Source organism: Mauremys reevesii, linkage group 7 (genome assembly GCF_016161935.1).
Source record: "Mauremys reevesii isolate NIE-2019 linkage group 7, ASM1616193v1, whole genome shotgun sequence".
Lineage (NCBI taxonomy): Eukaryota > Metazoa > Chordata > Testudines > Geoemydidae > Mauremys > Mauremys reevesii.
This window is the reverse complement of record NC_052629.1, coordinates 77,241,850-77,261,413: the sequence shown is the minus strand read 5'-3', so window position 1 is coordinate 77,261,413 and position 19,564 is coordinate 77,241,850. Positions and strand designations below refer to the sequence as shown.

General features: G+C 57.0%; 1 protein-coding gene across 4 annotated transcripts in view; it reads right to left on the bottom strand.

Annotated features, from left to right (window-relative positions):
- Positions 1 to 19,564, bottom strand: part of SEMA3F (semaphorin 3F) — a 107,873-nt gene that overhangs the window by 13,539 nt on the left and 74,770 nt on the right. The window contains exons 5-8 of one of the 4 annotated variants that reach the window (XM_039481609.1): positions 18,111 to 18,230; positions 15,049 to 15,138; positions 6,270 to 6,363; positions 3,675 to 3,794 (exon numbers count right to left, since the gene is read on the bottom strand). In XM_039481609.1, coding sequence (XP_039337543.1) covers positions 3,675 to 3,794; positions 6,270 to 6,363; positions 15,049 to 15,138; positions 18,111 to 18,230 — 424 coding nt within the window. Of the gene's footprint in view, positions 1 to 3,674; positions 3,795 to 6,269; positions 6,364 to 15,048; positions 15,139 to 18,110; positions 18,231 to 19,471; positions 19,490 to 19,564 lie in introns of those variants that run through there. The other 3 variants (XM_039481612.1, XM_039481610.1, XM_039481611.1) reach the window with 3 other exon arrangements.

Sequence of the window (19,564 nt, the reverse complement as noted above, 5' to 3'; positions counted from 1 at the left end):
CATGTTTCACTAAGGCCATAATGCAGCCTGATGCCCATGCATTCTCACTGGCATGTCTCATACCATACATCAGTGGCCTATCCCCGCTTGTGTCTGTGCTGAAGGTGCTATACAAAAGTCCAATGATTTTTTTCTTAATAATGAGAAAAGCGTATCCCCCTTTGGCCCCCAACTCTCCTTGGACTCCAAAATGGCTTGACAGTTTTTTGCTCAAACGTTTGGATATCAATTCACACGAAGGAGCCCATGCCTGGGAAATTTCAGCCCCAAAGTTCCAGCAATTTTCGAGCAACTGGAAGCAGGAGGTTAGAATGGAAACTGTCTGGCAGCTGGAAGTGGAGTGACCAGTGCTGTTCCTGCTAGAATATCTGTCCATCATCAATCAATATGCCTCCAAGCCCACGGTGACAGCTCTGCCTTCTCAGTTGCAGCTACTGTGCCCAGAGGTATAATATGATCGCTCCAACTTCAGTTTACTCAGCTGTCACTGCTGCTTTGCCACAGGTGCAGGTGCTACTGGGAGAAGGCCAGGCATACCTCCCACCAGGAACCTCCCTCTGGTGCAGCGGGGAAGGGAGGGAGAGCAGGAGAGAGATGTTCTGGATTGGTTATTGCAGATGATGGGGCCGACACCCCATTCCCATCCAGACCCATCCACCTATTCCCATGCAGAATCATCTATCCTTCTATACAGACCCATCCATAGACCCAGACCCATCTATCTATCTATCTATCATCTATCTATCTATCTATCTATCTGTAGTGAGGCCGCCTGGCTCCCAGCTGCACCTGAGAGGGACGAGCCAGAACAGCCGCCTCAGTGGGTGGAGCCACCACCTGTCCCCGCCCCCCGGAAGTCAAGGGGCGGGACAGGAAGTATAAAGGCCCGGGCCCAGCGCTCAGTTGCTGCCCGGCCACTGGAGAGGACAGACGTTACTGACCGAGCTCCTGTTAGACCGAGCCTTCCCCGAGCCCAGTACCCTGAGGAGGGCTGGCCGAGCCTTCCCCGAACCCGGTACCCTGAGGAGGACTGGCCGAGCCTTCCCTGAGCCCGGTACCCCGAGGAGCTGCCTGAGCATCCCCTCGCTCCGTGTCCTGAGGAGCAGCCTGACCAATCCAGCGCTCAGCACCCCGAGGAGCCCATGGTGTGGGACCTGGCGGAGGACGCTAGAGATGAGCAGGTACCAATGGATGGGGAGATTGGAAGTAGCCCGGGGCTAGCCAACCCCAGTCTGGCTACAGCAGACTTCGAGCCAATGTTGGTGTGTTGTGGTCAGGACCCCACCGACACAGCAGCAGACTAACTGCTGCTGTTAGGGCCCCGGGCTGGGACACAGTGGAGTGGGTGGGCCTGTGTCCCCCCTGCCACCCCACTCACGGGTCGCAGTCTCCCCCTTTCACCCACAATCAGGCATAGAAGCCTGGACTTACTGTTGTTTGCTCAGCCCCTGCCTGAGGGCCTGAGCCCTGGTACTACTATTTACGGTCCCGCCCTGACCTAGGGCTCGGACTCTGGAGACTGAACTGCTTACTAGCCTCGCGTAGTGAGGCGGCCTGGCTCCCAGCCGCACCTGAGAGGGCCAAGCCCCCACACCGGACTGTTACACTATCTATCTATCTGTGAGTTTTATTTGCTCTCTGTCCTTTGCTGTTTCTAGTCCAGGACTTGGCTCTGCAATACTTGAGTTTGTGCAGGCACATCCCCCAGACACCACATGGGCCTTCAAGGGACTCCCTGTTCCTTTGGTAAGACCCTTTCGTTGAAGCTCACATGCTGGGAGGGAATTCTTGTCCTTGCCTGATGAAATGGCCACCACTTCTTCTAGGTTTTACCAGGTTTGAAGGTGGCTGAGTACATAGTGGTGCTCACTGGTTGCCCACTTTCCAGGGATGGAGCCATGAAGGCTTGGCAGCTACTGGGTTAATGGCCTGAATTTTGGTGAGTCCGGGTGCACATCTGCAAGTGTCTTGGAACATGCACCTGGGGAAGGTCTCACCCTTTCAGATCGCTGCACCAGGGAAGGGCTGTCCTGGCAAAACAGGTCAGAGTTCCTCCTCAGCTCCAGCACTAGCCTGGTCCTTCAGTAAGAACCCCCTTCAGTAGGGCACTTCTTTGTTAGGGATGAAACTGTGACACCCGACCTAGGCAATGACTGGTCTTAGACGGCCATGTCCTGTCTGTAGCACTTCCCAGTGTGACAGGTGTCCAAGTTCTCCTGCTCAATGAGGACAATGCCTTTGAGGGGAGAATGCAGCCAGATGCCAATTGCTTTGCTTTGTGTCCTGGTATGATATCAACCTTCCGATTTGTTTTCCTCCTGGGTTGCCATAACCCCCTGGTCAGCCTGGGTCCCAGGCCCCTCTCTGTGCCCGGTCCACACAGGAGGTGAGGCTCTCACAGCCCCAGTCTGGGCTCTAGCTCATGGTGTAGCAGCTCCTGGCTTGAGCTCTGGAGGTCCCTAGGCCAAGATGGTGGCTATCCAGTTCACTCCTCTGATATTTCCAGTGCTCACAAGCTTCTCGAGCAGGGCACCCAAGGACTTAGAGCCTGGTTCTGGCCAGCACAGAGGGGAACAGCGGTGGAACCTCTCTCTGCTCCCAGTGGACCAGAAGCTGCGCTCATCCATGTTCTGCAAAACTGCTGAGGGAAGCAGATGGGCCCAGCCTCAGAACTGCCCCCGGTGCCAGCATCGCTGCGGCTCCACAGCAGGTCTCTGCATGGGAGGCCCTCAGGATGTCTAGACCTGTTGTGTCTGGGGCCAGGAGGCCTGGCATTCCTGCTTGGGCCCTGACAGCATTTTGCCATGGTGGGAGTGCCTGAGAAGCTGGCAAGGAGGCAGGCAGGCAGCGTCTCTGCGGTGCCCGCTGGAGATGGAGTGGGCCGAGCGTGCATTGATGGGTCTTTGCAGAAGACTGCTGGAAACACACCCAGAGCGGGGATTGCTGCCTACGAATGCCCCCAGCCATGAGCGGGTTGGCGGCGGGAGCCCAGTGTCGCCGGCTCTGCTGACAGAGGCAGAACTGCTAACAGGAACCAGAAGAGGGCAGATGTGCAGGCCTCAGGCTCCAAGGGGCCCTGGAAGCAGCTTGCAGAGGTGGAAATGCCCGGGTGCCAGGCTCTGAAGGAAGAGAGTGGCAGCTCCCAGAACAGAGGCGGCGTGGGAGAAGGCACAAAGCTGAGGTGGTGTGAAGGGAAATCGAGGAAAGTTTGTCGTTCACATCACCCTGGTTAAAACACACCTCACCCACTACTGCCCATAGCCCCTAGAGCTGTGACTTCACCAGCTCTGCTTGGCGTACCACAGGCGAAGGGAAAACTGCATCCCCAGGCTGCCCCATGTACCTGGCACAGCCTTGCCAAGCTGGCATGAGGCCACGACTGCCTTCTACCGGGGCTAAGCCATGGAGATTCTCCTGAAACGCTGCAGCCGTAGCTAGGGTGCTCCACCAACTCCATGCCAGGGGGTAGGGATCTCTTGGGTGCTTGTGGGGTGTGGGCCCCACCCTGGATGCAGTGCTCATGCTACTTGAGCCCTAGAGAAGCCCCAGGAATGGCAGGCCAGAGGGCACCCAGCCACTGAGCTTTATACAGACTGTGAGGCCCTGGGCAGCATCCCACGTCCCAGAGATGCATGATGCCAGCCCGTCCCCACTAGTGGCTCCCTCGGACTAACCATTCAGCCAGCGGGAGTTGTACTGGTCAGTCCTCATGGCTGTCTGCTTGCCCATGGTGCGGAAGATGGCTGCGTCCGTGCCCATGAAGTCAATGTAGACGCCAGCATAGAGCTCCTCATCTGCAGGTGGAAAGCAGAGGTCAGCAGGGACTGGAATGTATAGGGGAGCAGTTCCTGAAGGGGGACTGTGGGGGGTCTGAGGACTCCCCAGCCCCTCCTCATGCAGACCCTTTGTCCTGCCCCCAAGCCCTGCCCAAAGGGGGAAGCTTGGGGAGGGGCTGCTGATTGGCATGGGTGGCTGATGCCCTCTCCCTGACAGGATGTCTCCCTCTGGGGAGAGGGACCCCAGCTCCTTGTCAGCTCATAGACAGGTCTCCATCTCCGATGTGGTACCCGGTAGGCCCTGTGGTTGGGGCACCGACCCAGGCCTGGTTGCCAGCCCCCTGCTTCGCAGCTGCTCCCCAGTGAACGAAGCAGTGCCGGGGCTGGTGTGTAAGGCAACACTCATGCCTGGAGAGGATCAGAGGCGGCCGAGGCCCCTCGAGGCCCGGGGAAGGGGATTAGCAGTAAGTGCGAGCTTTGGCCCATGCTCCTGGGGGAGCTCGGCACAGCTGCTGCCTATACAGGCCTGGGGATGGCAGGACAGCGATACCACCCCGTGTTATTTCACTGCTCTGTCTCACTCTCCTGCCCTTTGCAACCCTATCCCAGCCAGCCCCGCCCCTCACCACCCCAGGGGCAAAGCACCATGGACACCAGGGCTGCCATGCTCTGCACTGTGGCCTTGCACCTTCCAGGAGGGTGCCAGCAGTGCCCGGGACTGCGCCTGATCAGTTGGGAGGGGGCGGGGGAGGAACAGGAAATGGGAGGTGAATGGGGAGACAGAAATAGGACAGGAAGTTGGGGTGGAGATGCTCCTAGCACACGGGGCTGACTCACCGTGGCCATTCCTACCCCAGGGTTGGATCTGACTTCGTCGAGGAAAGAGATGTCCTGGGGATTTTCCATCATTTGTCGGTGGCTGTCGGAGCCTCTCCCACCCCGTTTTCCACTCTGTTCTACTAGGTTCATCCCACACCCATCACCGTGGCATCCGGGTGCCTCTTGCCATGCCACAGCCCTCCAAGTCCTCACATCGGGCCAAAGTGCTCCGCTGCCTTCCCACCACCACACCAGGTCTGGGTTTGCTGGCCCCACAGCTGCTGGGCCCTGGACTCAGATCTCTGCCTGGCTTCCTTGGGGGCAGCCACCTTCAGTGGAGCTGCAGAACACCGCTAGGTTAACGTCTCCGGGGTGGGGGGAGCAGCCCCTCAGCAGCCACATGCCCTGAAGTCCTAAACAGCTTCTCATCACCTCTCATTTTAACATTAATCTCAAACCACCTAATATTTCCCTGGCACGCAGCCAGCCCTGGCACTCAACCCAGATTGGTGCAGGTCCCTCCCCAGGGGCCGGCCCACCGCTCCACTCCGATGCGGCTGGGCGGGAGAGCAGGGGTCTGTGGGCCACCCCCATGCAGTTGTGGTGCTTGCTAGTTCAAGGGGGTGGGGGACAGCCTAGGGGAGGCACAAAATGGGAGCTCATGGGGAGAGACTTCCCCAGCCTTGAGCAATAGAACGTCATAGCGGAGCCTTGTGCCAGGCCAGCAGCATCTGTTTCAGGTGGGCACCATTCCAGGTCCACACAAGGGGAACCATGTGTGCCGGGGCCCGGAAGAGAATAGCTGGCTCCCCAGGCCTCTGCTCCCTGGCTTGTCCCAGGCAAAGCCTGGACAGGAGTTCTGAAGCTCCATCCCCAACCTGCACTCCCTGGCTTCAGCTCCCCATAACCTGCAAGTGTCTGCTTCTTGCTGGAGTGGCAAGTCTGCGTGAGACGCAGTGCAGCAGTGTCTGAACAAGGCGTGGCTCGCCGGCAGCTGAGAACAGGGCTGGCTCAGAGCAGGGGGCAGGCATTCTGTGGCTGTCGAGTTCTTCTGGGGGTTCCCTGGGCAGCGAGAGTGGTCACATGGCACCAGTGGAGAGGGTGACCGAGGGTTCAATCGGTGGCGATGTGGAAGACAGAGCAGCCCAACAGGACTGACACGTTATCTGTAGTGGCTGCATCCTCCGTGAGCCAACCAGCCAGGCCTCTCCTGGCTCCAGGCCGGAGCTGATGAATTAAAGGCCACAAATGGGCTCTGACATGCCTGGGCACCTTCCCAGTTGCCTGGTCCCTTGGTGGAGGGCTCAGGCACCTTCTTGCCCTGGCTGAGGTGGTTCTGGTGAGGACCCAACTTAGATCTTTGGGCTCTGATGCCCCCTGGGCCTTGGCTACTCCACCGTCACCACTGCAGACATCTCCCCACTATGGAGACCACGCAACAGCCCCGTCTGCATTTCCCCTTCGTTGCTCTGGCCCTTTCCTGGCCTTGTGCCTTGGCAATGGCTGGCACCACCATACCCCCTTTGCCCCCTTGGTCTAGGTCCCACTATGGCTCTGGAATCAGTGCCGAGAACAAGCTGGGTGTCCCCCTGGAGCACCAAAGAGCCCAGCCAGAGCAGCCCCCATCCCCTTGGCCACCTTGCACTGCTGCAGTTGCAAGAGAGAAGGACTCACTTATCAAGGCTGAGACGCTGTCCACCTTGGGGTCATAGGAGCACTTCCCTTTCCCTGATTCCAGCTTCTCCGGCTCCAGGTAGAAGATATAATCCTGGAACAGAGAGAGGAGGGAGCCCATTACACCCGCCCTTCTATTTCTGTAGGACAGAAGAGCCCAAAGCGCTTTCATAACTCCACAGTGCTCACAAGCCTCACCTCACCCAGCAGTAAAATGCAGCTCCCTCTGGGGGAGGAGCATGGCAGCTATTTAGCAGCCGACAGTCATGCTGCACATACCGAATGGCCGGCAATGACGGAGAATGCTGGATCCATTGGAATTGCGGAGGCAAAGTTAGAGGCAGAATGGAATTACCCATTGCCGAGGTGGAATCTGAGTGGGACACGGGGGTTATTGCTTCTCCTCTGGGGAATTATGTCATGGGATGGTTATTGCTTCACAGCTCTGGCCCCAAACTCCAGCTGGGGTGCATCCCAGAGGCAACCTGGAAGCACCAGCTGATGCTGAATGTGTTGGTACAGTGGAGCGGTGTGAGGCTGTTACTCCAGTGCTGCTGCGAGTGCCCAGTTCCCTTCCCAGGTGGGCCTAGACAAAGCCCCCTTGCACAAGCCCAAGGTTGCTCAGCGATCGCCCCATCACAGCTTCTGTTGCTACCATTAATCTTGCTGGAGTCAGTGACTGGGCATCTGTGGTGGTGGGGCCCCGATCCTTTGTCCTGGCTTTCCATGCAGAGTAGCATTGCATGCAGGTTTATTACAGTAGTAACAGCCACAAGCTGACAACTCTGCCATCTCCCCCCAGCAACGGCACCTCAGCCACGCCGGGGGCACTGACCCAAAGCTAAGGGCCTAATCATTCATTTTTAATGGGCAATCTCCCATCCAAATATCAACTAGGCCTGGCCCTCCTTAGCGTTTCAGAGCAGAGACAGCCAGTGCCCCTGTCATGTTATTACAGCTACAGAATGACTGATTTGCAGGAATGCTGCTGGTTGTCAGCCACAAGCCTTTTGATGGCAGCCTGGGTTAGAACAAAAACAGAAGCAACCCCAGCTAGGGCCCCCCTGAGTGGCTGCTAAGGAAATGACCTTCCAGTACAAGCAGCAATGAGTTAAAGCCTCCACAGTCCTTCATCCTTTGCATGCGATACCACAATTATTATCTACTAATTACTCAATGGAGTTTAGGAAGCTCAGGAAGTGGGGACAGCAAGTGTCTCTATGTAAATGGATGTTGGAAGATCAAATGGTGAGACCAGGCTACACGTCCTACCCTCACACTACATCATATCACCAGTACTGGGTGATTTCATTCTAGGAAGTTCCACCCACCAGTAGTGCAATCCAGGAAGTACTCCCCCTTAGGATGGCATTCCAGGCAGTGTGGCAATTTATTTACTTTGTACATTTGACCTTACTTGGGAAATAGTCCCTGGTTTCCCCATAAAGCAGGTCCCAAGTCATCAAACCATCTCTGTTCAGCAAGGCACTTAAGCATGTGTTTAACTCAGGTGTTGCCAACTTTAAATGCTGAACAATCCTTAATCTAACCTGCCAAAATCATGAGATTGGCTTAAAAATCATGAGATTTGGAAAAAAAACCCTAATAATAATTGTGGGGTTGTTTTTCTTTGATTTCTAGTTTCCAAGCTTGTGGGGCACACACACGTCATGTTTTCAAGCTTTCCTCTGTAACCAGAAGGGCTAGAAACTGCCTTTGATTTTGAATGAAAGCCGAGACTCTCCTGCAATCTCTTGATGCCACCAGCCAAAGGTTTAAACAAATACTCCAGAGACTGCCGGACTCACAATCAAACTGTGAGAGTCGACTGCAGTATTAACCTTTAACCGTAAAGTTTAAGCATGTGCTTAAGTGCTTTGCTGAATGAGGCCCATATTTAATTAGGTCTGGTCTGTACTAGTGATTTCCCCCGAGTTCAGCCAGCCACCACTGTAGCTGCACCAGTGTATGCAGGGCTAAATAGCTATTTGCACCGATTGAGTCCAACCCTGCTTGCCACTTGGGCTGGCTGCTTCTGGGCCAGCTGTGGTTTCCCTTGTGTACAGCAGGGGTTGCTACACCAGGGTGACATCCTCCATGCAGCCCAGGCGTTAGCCAGATTCTCCAGCAGTCCAAATGTCCCCCCACAGTGACGACAGAGAAAAGCATCACAAAGAGAGAAGGAAGTGTGAGTGTAATACCACAGAACTGGCAGGGGTGGGGCCCAGAGCGGCCTTGCACTCATGATTGAAACGGGCTAGATTTCAAATGGATGGCGGCCCTTTGAACTCTCTCCAAGTTCCCAGGCCATCTCCATGGCAGCCAGCCCACCACCATGTGATTTGCTATTGCACCTCACATTAGCCCTACACCAGAAATGGGCTTGCCTTGTTTGTCCCCCCAGCATGCTATCGCCATCTTATGCCCACAATAACTTTTGGCAGGGATATTCAATCTTGTACATAGGGCATGAGCCAATCGCTGGCTACTAGAGACCTACGTGAGGAGAAGACTACCCTATTGCAGGGCTTTTACACTTCTCCTGGTTCTGGCGTCAGTCAGAGATGGGACACTGGGCTGAATGGACCTCGGTTCTGATTCAGCCTGGCAATGCCCATGTTCCCGTGTATCTGGGCAGTCCAAGGTGTCTCATCCCTGGCTAGTGATATTTTGTATGGCAGCATGGTACAAACCATCCAAGAATGAAAAGTCATACCAGCCCAACTGCCCTACGCCAGCCTGCTTTCTTGCCACTCCTGCACTTGTGAGTAGAGAGCCATGGGTACCAGTCTCGGTGTTTTGAGGAAAAGTCACGCACCCATTCCTATAACCTGACAAGATGTCTTCTGCTTTTTTGTCTGAAATCCAAGAGCCAGTCCTGCTTAAAACTGGTTGAAAAACCAGTGGAGTGAAAACCGCTGAAGTTGTTTTCATTCTGAATGGTTTGAAATTGACCCATTTTTTTCTTTCTTTGCAAATTGGATTTTTTTTAAATTGAAACCCTTATCCAAATGGTCATTGCAATTTTTCATTGCCTGAAATTTGGGAAACAAAAATTGCGATCGACACTTTGATCATTGTTCTGATAAAAATTTTTTTTTGCTGAAAACCAAAAATAATGCTGGTGGTGGTGTGAGACCAAAAGAGAAAAGGAGCATTTATGAAAAAATGTTACTTTTCAATGGAAAAACTTTCCACTGGAACATTTTAACCGTATCTAGTCCAGATGTTCTGCTTGCATATAAGCTGTTGGTAACATAAATGCTGTTGATTGTTGGAATGTTCCGCGAATATTTGTCTAACAAGGGGATGAAAAGGAGGGTCGGTTATGGGCTTCGGAGCATGGTAACTGTTTTGGAAGTGGCGGATTTGAAGGGCTGGAAGTGAAAAACACAGGGTTCAAATAGCTAACTGCTGAGCTCATCCCCATCTCAGAGAGTCACACAAATGAGCTGTGCTGAAGTTGTCTTAAAGATGGATTGGATCAGACAGAATTAATCTCCCTCCCTTGACCCCTCTTTTACCTGAGGACTTGCTCATGTCAGCTCCTTTCAGTGGAATGGGCTGAGTCAGGGCAGGAGGTGCTGTTATAACACAGAGCCATACAGAGGCATTAAGGTTGGGATGAATGGATGGGATGAAAAAGAGCATTTAGCGCGGTGACAATGGGTAATGCAAACAACTAGCTTCACTGGGAGTATGCACATCAGTGTGACTGAGGTAAAACTGAGTATTCTTTCCTGGGTGCTGGCTGGTGAGTCTTGCCCACATGCTCAGGGTTTAACTGATCGCCATATTTGGGGTCAGGAAGGAATTTTTCTCCAGGGCAGATTGGCAGAGGCCCTGGAGGTTTTTCACCTTCCTCTGCAGCATGGGGCACGGGTCACTTGCTGGAGGATTCTCTGCAGCTTGAGGTCTTCAAACCACAATTTGAGGATTTCAATAACTCAGACATAGGTTAGGGGGTTGTTATAGAAGTGGATGGGTGAGATTGTGTGGCCTGCATTGTGCAGGAGGTCAGACTAGATGATCATAATGGTCCCTTCTGACCTTAAAGTCTATGAGTCTAGGAGTACGTACGACCTCCACCCTGGTGTATATCCAACCATCCCAATCCAACAGCTATTGCCACACCCGCACTGAGTACAAACACATGGCACCCCATCTGCATATGCAGCACTATGGTGCTTTCTCCTAGCATGAACGGCAGCTGCAATTCAATGATGCAGGTGAGCTGCACTAAGGGTTACTGGAAACTGACCCAGCGCTGGGCAACTCATTTGTTATGGATAATTCATCCAGCAAATCTAACCCCGTTTTCCTTCTCACGCAGACTTTGATCTTCCCAATTGAGTTCCTATTTGCAATGGTGAGACCAATCGTTTGGGCCAGACACTTTCGGACAATGGCTTCAGGAAAACTTCATTGCCACTGTTTCTCAAGTGTGTGATTGGTCCTGTAGTGAGGCGGCCTGGCTCCCGACGGCCCCTGAGAGAGAGGAACCAGAACAGCCACCTCAGTGGGCGGAGCCACCTCAGTGGGCGGAGCCACCACCGCCTGTTCCCGCCCCCCGGAAGTCAAGGGGCGGGACAGGAAGTATAAAAGCCCGGCCTCAACACTCAGTTGGAGCCCAGCGGCCAGGGAGGACGGACGCTCCTGTTCAGGCTCCTGCCGGACCGAGCCTCCCTCGAGCCAGGTACCCTGACGCGGACGGACCGAGCCTCCCTCGAGCAAGGTACCCGGACGTGGACCGACCAAGCCTCCCTCGAGCCAGGTACCCCGAGGTGGACTGGCCGAGCCTGCCCCGAGCCCGGTACCCCGAGGAGCTGCCCGAGCGTTCCCGTGACCCGAGTCCGGAGGAGCAGCCTGACCTAGAGAGCCCTCAGCACGACGAGGAGCCCATGGTGTGGGACCCCGCTGCAGAGCCCAGCGAGGAGCAGGTACCCATGGAGGGGGAGATGGAGTGTAGCCCGGGGGTAGCCGACCCCTGTCCGGCTGAGGGCACTGACGTGCCCATGTCAGTGTGTTGCGGCCAGGATCCCCACTGACTGCAGCGGATCCACGCCGCTGTTAGGGCCCCGGGCTGGGACACAGTGGAGTGGGTGGGCCTGTGTCCCCCCTGCCACCCCACTCACGGGTGGCAGACTCCCCCTCCTACCAGCGGTCAGGCAGAGAAGCCTGCACTTACCTGCTGTGGCTCAGTGCCTAACACAAGGACCTGAGCCCCGGTATTGTTGTGACTGCTCGGCTCCTGCTACAAGGACCTGAGCCTTGAACTATTGTTTATTGCCCCACCCTGGGGCTTACTGACTATTGTTGCTCAGCTCCTGCTACAAGGACCTGAGCCTTGGACTATTGTTTATTGCCCCCCCTGGGGCTTACTGACTATTGTTGCTCAGCTCCTGAGACAAGGACTTGAGCCCCTGGGACTATTGTTTGTTGCCCCACCCTGACCTAGGGCTGGGGCTTACTGACCATTGTTGCTCAGCCCCTGATGCAAGGACCTGAGCCCTGAACTATTATTATTGCTCAGCTCCTGATGCAAGGACCTGAGCCCTGAACTGTTATTGCTACTCAGCTCCTGATACAAGGACCTGAGCCCTGAACTATTATTGTTGCTCAGCTCTGGCTGTAAGGAGCTGAGCCTAGAACTGCTGTGTTTGGTGCCCCACCCTGATTGAGGGCCTGGGCTTAGCTTGTTAACTTTCTTGCTGCTCAGCCTGCAGTGGGATCTGAGCTCCCTGGATTCTTGTGTGCTGCCCCGCCCTGAGCTAGGGCTTGGGGCTTACTGACTTTGTAACTGCTCAGCTCCGGCTGCCAGGACCGGAGCTTAGAACTGGTTCGCTGGCCCGCCCTGAATGAGGGTCGTGGCTTATTGACTTTGTGGATGCTCAGCCTGCGGAAAGGGTCTGAGCCTAGACCTAGTGTCTGCTGTCCCGCCCTGACTGAGGGCTGGGACTCATTGCATTAACCGTGTGCCTTCTGTTCCGCCCCTGCTTGAGGGGCAGAACCCCAAAACCTTCAGAACCCGGAGACTGATTGGGACCGTGTAGTGAGGCGGCCTGGCTCCCGACGGCCCCTGAGAGGGCACGGCCCCAACCTCGGACTATTACAGGTCCCCTAAGCCACATGGTATTTTTTCTGCTCCCTGATTGGATGACTTAAACTTTTTAAGCAGGAGACCGCGTGATGAAGAGTGTGATAAAGGGCACCATCCCCCGAACAGTAAAACCTACTCATGAATAACCAGCAGTTAAAAAAACCAAATATCCTGGCTTCAAACTCAGAGCTTCCTGGGCTTGGAGCCTTTGGCATCCATGCTTCCAAGCACACTAGCGAGGGCCAGAAAACTGCCAGAAGATGCAAGCTGAGTTCCTCCCATAAATGTCTGACTCCAGGTATTGGCACTTTAAGAACACCGCCTTCTGAAATCTCACGAGAATTGAGCCATTTGGAATCCCAAGGCCCATTGGCAAACGCTGGTTTGCGGGTTTGGCCTGGTGCTAGTGGGGGATGTGGTAACATGAGATATCCAGGGGCCAGCCCAACGATAGTGTCTCTGCTCATGGCCACTGGGAAGGGATCTCCTGGCTTAGTTGTGGGCGTGCTGGGGCTGCTACAAACTGGCATAGATTAAACCTCCGTGCTGCCCAAGAGCTCGTGGGCACAGATATGGCATCCAGCCAGCTCAGTGGCCCCCTGCCCCAGTTCGGTGCTGAATGGAGCTTGACCAGAGGCTCCTGTCTCTTCCTCAGGACGTTGTCTCTCTGTCTCAGAACTCCTCATCCTCTTGCTGGGGGGTCCAGTCCAGGAGGGCCCATGAGACGTCCGCCTCTCTGCCCAGGGAAAGGGCACTGTGGCTTTTCCTCCATTCTCTGATGATGGGGACGCAGGCACAGCAGCAGGCGTGTGGCAAGATGTCAAAGGGAGCTCTTCCTTTCTGGCCTGAGAGGGCTGGCGCAGAGGGGGCACCTCCTGGGAACTGCTGTCTGCCTGTCACGGGGGCTCCTGCCTCTAGCCCAGCCCAGGCTGCCCCTGGCCCAGTGGGGAGCATGCTGTTGTTCTGATGGGGATACACAACTCCTCTCTGGTGGGGTGCAGCGATTCTGATGGGACTGGGGCTGCAGCTCCTCAGCTGGAGGAGTCATATGCCATGGGGGGCCTCACGCAGTCACACACCAGGCCCCAAATCCCAGCAGAGGAGCCAGCTCCCACATGGGAGCCAGGGAGGAGAGCTGGACTGCAGCTGGGCTGGGGGAGGAGATACTCATGGGGGGGGGGGGATGACAGTGGGGGGCTAAGACCCAGGAATTGGGGAGCTGCCACCCCCACCCTGCCCTGGGATGGCAGAGGGAGAGCAGGATACCAGGCTCCACCCCAGGAAGCCGCCGTGGGAGGCAGGTGCCCAGGTCTGTGTGCCCCCCGCCCCCATGGCTGCTTTAGGGAACTGTCCCCATGTCAGTGTCTTGGCCCCTTGATGCGTTGCAGAAGGTGCCTCCTGCCCCCTGCCAGGCAACTGCTATGCTCCCCATGTTTGGACCCCGCTGGAGGGTGGGGGAAATGGCTGGTCTGAAACCTGCACAGGGACTGGCATCTACAACCGTTGAGGTTCAGTCCCAGCTGAGAGACGCCAGCCAAGCGTGGGCAGTTGAGGTGCTCTGGGCCCAGGAGGAGCATGTGTGCGTGAGGGGCACTGCTGGATCTTGCCGGGCCCTGCCCATCAGTGCTGTGGTGGGCTTTGGTCTCTAGGCTCTCAGCGAATAACCTCCCTGATGCAAACTGCCCCATGAAGAAAGTGCTGGGGCATGGGATGTGCCCGTGGCCTGGCAGCGCCCCCTGTTCGCTCTGGGGGCAGCCCCTGGGAGGGATGGGGGAGAACTGGCCTGGATTCCTGAGCCCCTGGAATGTGCTCTGGGGGCAGCCTGGGGGGATGGGTGGGAAGGACAGGACCTGGATTCCTGAGCCCCTGGAACGGACTTTGGGGGCAGCGGGAGTCAGGAGGGCAGAGCAGATGCCCTCGAACAGGAGCCTTGAGGGTGGTGCTCATGGCACAGGAGGAGGATTGCTCAGGGAAAATCAAAGCTCGGAAGAAGCTGAACTTCCCCCTGGGACCATGAGCTCCTGATTCTTCCCAGCACCCCGAGCCCGCGATGCGAACCCAGGCTAACCCTGCCTCCATGCAGTGAGCCAGCCCGGCTGCTAGCCCGGTGGGAAGATGATCTTGTCGAAGAGACACTGTCAGGAGCAGGGCCTCAGAGCCGTACATCCCATTCCCCCGCCCGATCTGGCCCGTTCCCAATTAAACAACACAATCCATCTCCAGCTGGAGCGTTGTCAGCTTTCCTGCCTGGGTGGTGGGCACTGCTGTGCTTAAAGAACCAGGCTGGGGAGCGCCTGCATGTGTTTTTGGTAGGTCCTACCAACAATCAGGCCCAACACCCACTGTTCCCTCACCCCTGCGAGTGGCCGGTGCTCTAAAGGGAATCTAGAGCCAGTGGCTCCATTCCCAGCACGGGGCCCCTGACAGTGTCCCTCCTCCCCACAGCATCTGGAGCAAGGCCTGGGGGAACAAAGTGTTAGTCTGAGAGGAGATGCGAGGACTGGCTGCTCTGTGCTGGGTGGTGGCACAGACAGCTCAGCCATTGCAAGGGGCTTGCCCAGCCGGGGGTTAGCGGTTAGGTGCATGCCCTGGGGGAGGAAGGTTAGGGAGCCCAGGAATGCCCTGGGAGGGGAGCCGGCTCCTGCCCTTGGGGGGGGGGGGTCTGAGTGCGAGTCCCACCTTGCGTTCTGCTGGTGTCAGGCTGTGGGAGGAGTCAGCGGCTCGGCTTCCCCGTCCTCCCAGCTGGACGCTTTGGGTCAGCGCAAAGGCCTGAGGAGAAGGAGCAGTGCAGAGAGTTAGAGCTGGCGGGGACAGAGGCCACCCAGGGGATGGGTGGGGATGGGCACTAGGGCAGCAGGAGGGAGTTATGCCAACCTGGAAGGGCAAGAAACTCCCCCTGCCCCTAGCCAGCGTGCCTGCCCCAGCTCCTAGAGTGCCCCTGTGGGCAGAGTCAGTGCTCTTGAGCCCAGGGCATTGTGAGTGTGCCTAGGCTATTGTGCGGGCCTCATGTGATTGTGCCCACCATGTGCTAGCGTGATAGCATGCTTGTGATGGCATGTGCGGGCATGGTGTGTGCCAGCATATGTGGCACGTGTGTGTGTATGGCACAAACTGGATGGGCCTCCTGCTGCCCAGTACTGACACTGACAGCAGATGTGGAACTTTGTGACAATCCCCCTCTCCCCCACCAGGGACAGGGGGAGGGACCAAGACCCTCAGTTCAACCTCAGGGAATCCTGGCTCCCTCAGAGCTGGGTCCTGCCCTGTCTCTGGGACTGCATGTGACCGAATGTCACATGGCTGGCTCAGACCTGCCACACAGTACGCATAACTGTGCCCTTTGTTCTGCCTGCCGCATCTTCGTGACACCCAGAGTGAGAACCCCAGGCTGCCGAGAGGGCAGGACAGCAGCAAATTCCCTGATGTGGCCCGTGGTTTGAGGAGCCTCAGGGCTTCCCAGTCCTTATCCCACACTCATCCAGGCTTGCCCAGCGGTGCCCATGGGCACCTGTCTCAGCTGGGACTAGTATGGAGCCCACAGTTCTGTAGCATGGCTGGGAAATCCCTTGCTGACCCCAGCTCTTGCCCTGAAGCATGAGGATGATGAGGAAAGTCAGGATTATCCCAATCCCACAAAGCTGCTGCGTGGGGCCAGCTCCTTCTTCTCTAGTCACTTTATGCACAGCTTCACTGTCTGGATTCTCTCCAACGGACTGCAGTGCTGCGCTATTGGGAGGTACCAGCCCACCTGGACCCCAGGACGAACAAGAGGCCACACCCCGTCCAGCAACAGCCACAGCCTATTTGAAACCTGGGAGGTGGTGGGCGGAGCCTCTCAGAAAGAAAAGCCCACTCCCACAGCATGTGGAATTAGATTTCCCTCCACCCCCCAGGCTGGGGGGTGATCCCCTCCTTCCTTGGCCTCTTGGAGGAGACTGACAGCAAGGGCCCAAGGTCCATTAGGGCCCCTGATGCTCACGGCGATTAGGGGATGCAGCCCCAGGGGAAACGCACTGAGATCCACATGAGCCCCTAAACAGCCCTAAGGAGGGGACAGCACAGACTCTGCTCGTCAGGGATCACAGCTGGATTGGAATGGATGATATGGATGTGGGGGAGCCCCTCTGTCCCAGCCCCCATCCTCTAAGGCAGGCAGCCAATAGAAACCCTAACATGACAGCCAATAGAAAGCCAGGAAGGGGTGCATCCATTTCTTGCAGAGTGCGCAAAAACGCATGCCCGTTCAGCTGTGAGTGATTAACCCAAATCACACAGTCAGAACAAGGCAGGTGTTAGCCAGGCACAGTCCACGACACAGCGGGTGTCACCGTGTGACGCTGTTCCCCAGACTTACAAGTTGGCCAGCTGGAAGAAATGCTGGGGTGGCTGGGTGCTGTGATGCACGTTCGAAGGAGCTGTGGCAAGAAGCAGGGCAGTTTGCTCGCTGCCCCATCCTCTCTAACTAGAGTCAAGTCCGGAGGGTGAGTTGCTGCTGAAGAATCGAGTGCGTGGGCGAGGTTCCTGGATGGTTTGGGCCCACCTCAGTTCCGGGCCTGGTGGATACACTGCGAATCTCCCCACACTTGGTGTTGCTGCTTTCTCCTCCACTGGCAGGCTGACCCGCAGGCCCTGAGCTCTGCTGCTGCTCGGCAGAGGGGCAGCGGTATTAATGAAGCCATTTGCAGACACAGGCAGGCTTAGTAATGGGACCGAGGTGCTGACCCGTGCATGGGATTAGCTCTGCGACGCGAAAACCGAGATTCCCTGTTCCGCACCTCACCGTACGCACATGATAGAATAACCTAGTGCTGAGCACTACCAGAGCTCCGGTGGAGCCGAGCTGAGGAGCAGCACCCAATTACTTCATTTTTGACTGTTTAATATGTGTCCCCGCCCTTGACTCTGGGGGCATGAGCCCGTCTTAGACACAGATACAAAGAATTCACTAGTGTAAACTAAAGTGAAATGTACCAAGCCCTCTCTCTCATTTATCCCTCCCTCCCCACAGCTACCTGAGCATCTGCTATGCAAAAATTTCTGCATTCCCCATGTGCCCATGCCGCCAAAACTCATCAGCCTCCAAGGGGAGAGAGACATTCCAGCCCCTGGGTGGGACCACTCAGCACCCCAAGCTAGGACACCGAGCAGCGCCAATGACTCTGCAGGCAGCCAGGCCCAAAACAGAAATTCTCCCACCTCAAAGCTCCCACCTGTGCAAAGCTCCCGGCAGATCTTCAGCGAGAGCCAGGGGCTTGGCACATCTCAGCACAGTGCAGGGCCCCCTGGCTGCTTTCAAGATGGAGCCCTTCCCTGCCCAAGGATCCTGTCTGAAGGGGATCAGTAGCTCAAAACTACCCCTGGCAAGGAAATCCATGTAAAGCGAACCCCGCACACATAGTTCAGAGACACCGGGATGGCCAGACGGCTGCTGTATTCCATGAGTGCCCTCTTTTGAGCTGGCTACAATGGCCCCAGGTTCCAGACTGCGAGGAGCAGCTGCCTGGCCTTGTGCCGGAGACCTTGGCCAGGCCTCTTATGGGCTTCTCGCAGGGTCCACTGGGCTGAGAGTGACTGCAAGCCACAGGCTGAGCCAGGGTGACAGCCTCTTGGAGTAAATACTGCACCGCCCAGAGAGCCCTGCAGGACATACCATGCCTAGGCCAGCTCCCTGGGGCTGAGAGGATGCCACCCCTCTGGCTCAGCGTGCGTGGCTGAGCAGTGCCCCCCCCCCGGCGCCTCACCTGTGCTTTGCGCCCCCTGTTGACAAAGGTGCAGATGGGGTTGTAGGCGCCAGTGCCGCAGACGTACAGGTGGGTCCGGTTCCAGGGCTGGATCAGGCGGATGAAGTTGCCACATTCGCCCTGCGAAGCAGGAGGAGAATGAGAGGGGTTATGGGGGACGGGGGCAGCATGCGCAGGATCCTCGGCACCCCCATGCTCGCCCCAGTCCTGCTCACATGGTGCATGCTCAGGCCTCAGATGTCAGGACTGCTGGGGACTGGTGTGTAACCAGGAGGGTGTCCTGGTGTGAGAGGGGTGGCGTAGCCTGATGCCAAGCCTGGGGCTCCTCTGAGCAGAGGGATTCAAATAGCCCAGGGATGGTGAGGGTCAGTAGGTACTGTCAGGACCAACATTGCTGCGTGGCCTGGAGCTGATCCAACCCTGGGGACTCAGTGAAGGAACTTTCTCCCCACATGGAGTCCCACTGGGAGTGGCTAGGGCTGGTGTAACCATAAGCTCCCCCCCAAGCCAATGCTCCCTGCCCTGCTCCGGGGCGCAGGCAAGCGGGCACCCCACCCCCTCTGCTCTGGGGCACAGGCCAGTGGGCGCACCATCCCTTTCTGCTCCAGGGCTGTTCTCACTGGGGCTGCATTCCAGGGCCCGTCAGGCTGCGTTACCAATGGGTGAGATGCAGCAGTACAGCAATTAGGGCTGGGTGTCCTGCTGGGCTCAGCTCCTTAGTTAACGACCCAGGGTCAGGGCCAGGCATCCTGTTCGCAGCTCCTGTTTCCTCCGTGTTGGGGGAGGGAAGCCTGGGAGTGCAGTGGGGGAAGCCGGGGAAGGAGTCGTTGGAAAGCTGGGGGGCCGAATGGAGGCTCAGGCACGTTTGTCGTGGGGGGGTGGGGAGCCCTGCGGCAGGAGTGGCAGCAGCTTAGCGACCAGTGGAGGGAAGGACTTGGTGTCAGGTGGCTGCCAGGCATGCGGGGCTTGGCTCCAGTGGAAGCAGCTCAGTGACCGCCAACCCCTCGCTTCCTTGGAGCCATGCAGACTCGTTCGATGGCCTGACGGGAACCGCGGGGCACGTGGGCTGAGGATTTCTGGTGGTGCCTGGCTGGTACCAGCAGGAGCCTGGCCTGAGCCTGGGTGTGCCCCAAGCAGCAGTGACCGACCGCACGGCACGTAGGATGCAGGGAGCAGCAGTGCTGGCTGCCCCGCTACCCCTCCTGGCCCTATGCTCTTGACAGAGGGGCCACAGGGCCAAACCTGCATGGGCAGGGGCAGCCAGTGCTGCTCATCGCCGCTGCCATGGGGCTGGCTCCTGCACCAGGCCTTCCCCCCGGGCGCCCCATTTCCACTCTCAGGGATGGGGACTGATGCTGTACCTGGGCGGGCCAGGCTGGCAGACTGGCACTGAGCCTAGCATGGGCTCAGGAGGCGAGGTGCTGGGAGCAGCGGTGCAGGGGGAATGGCTCCAC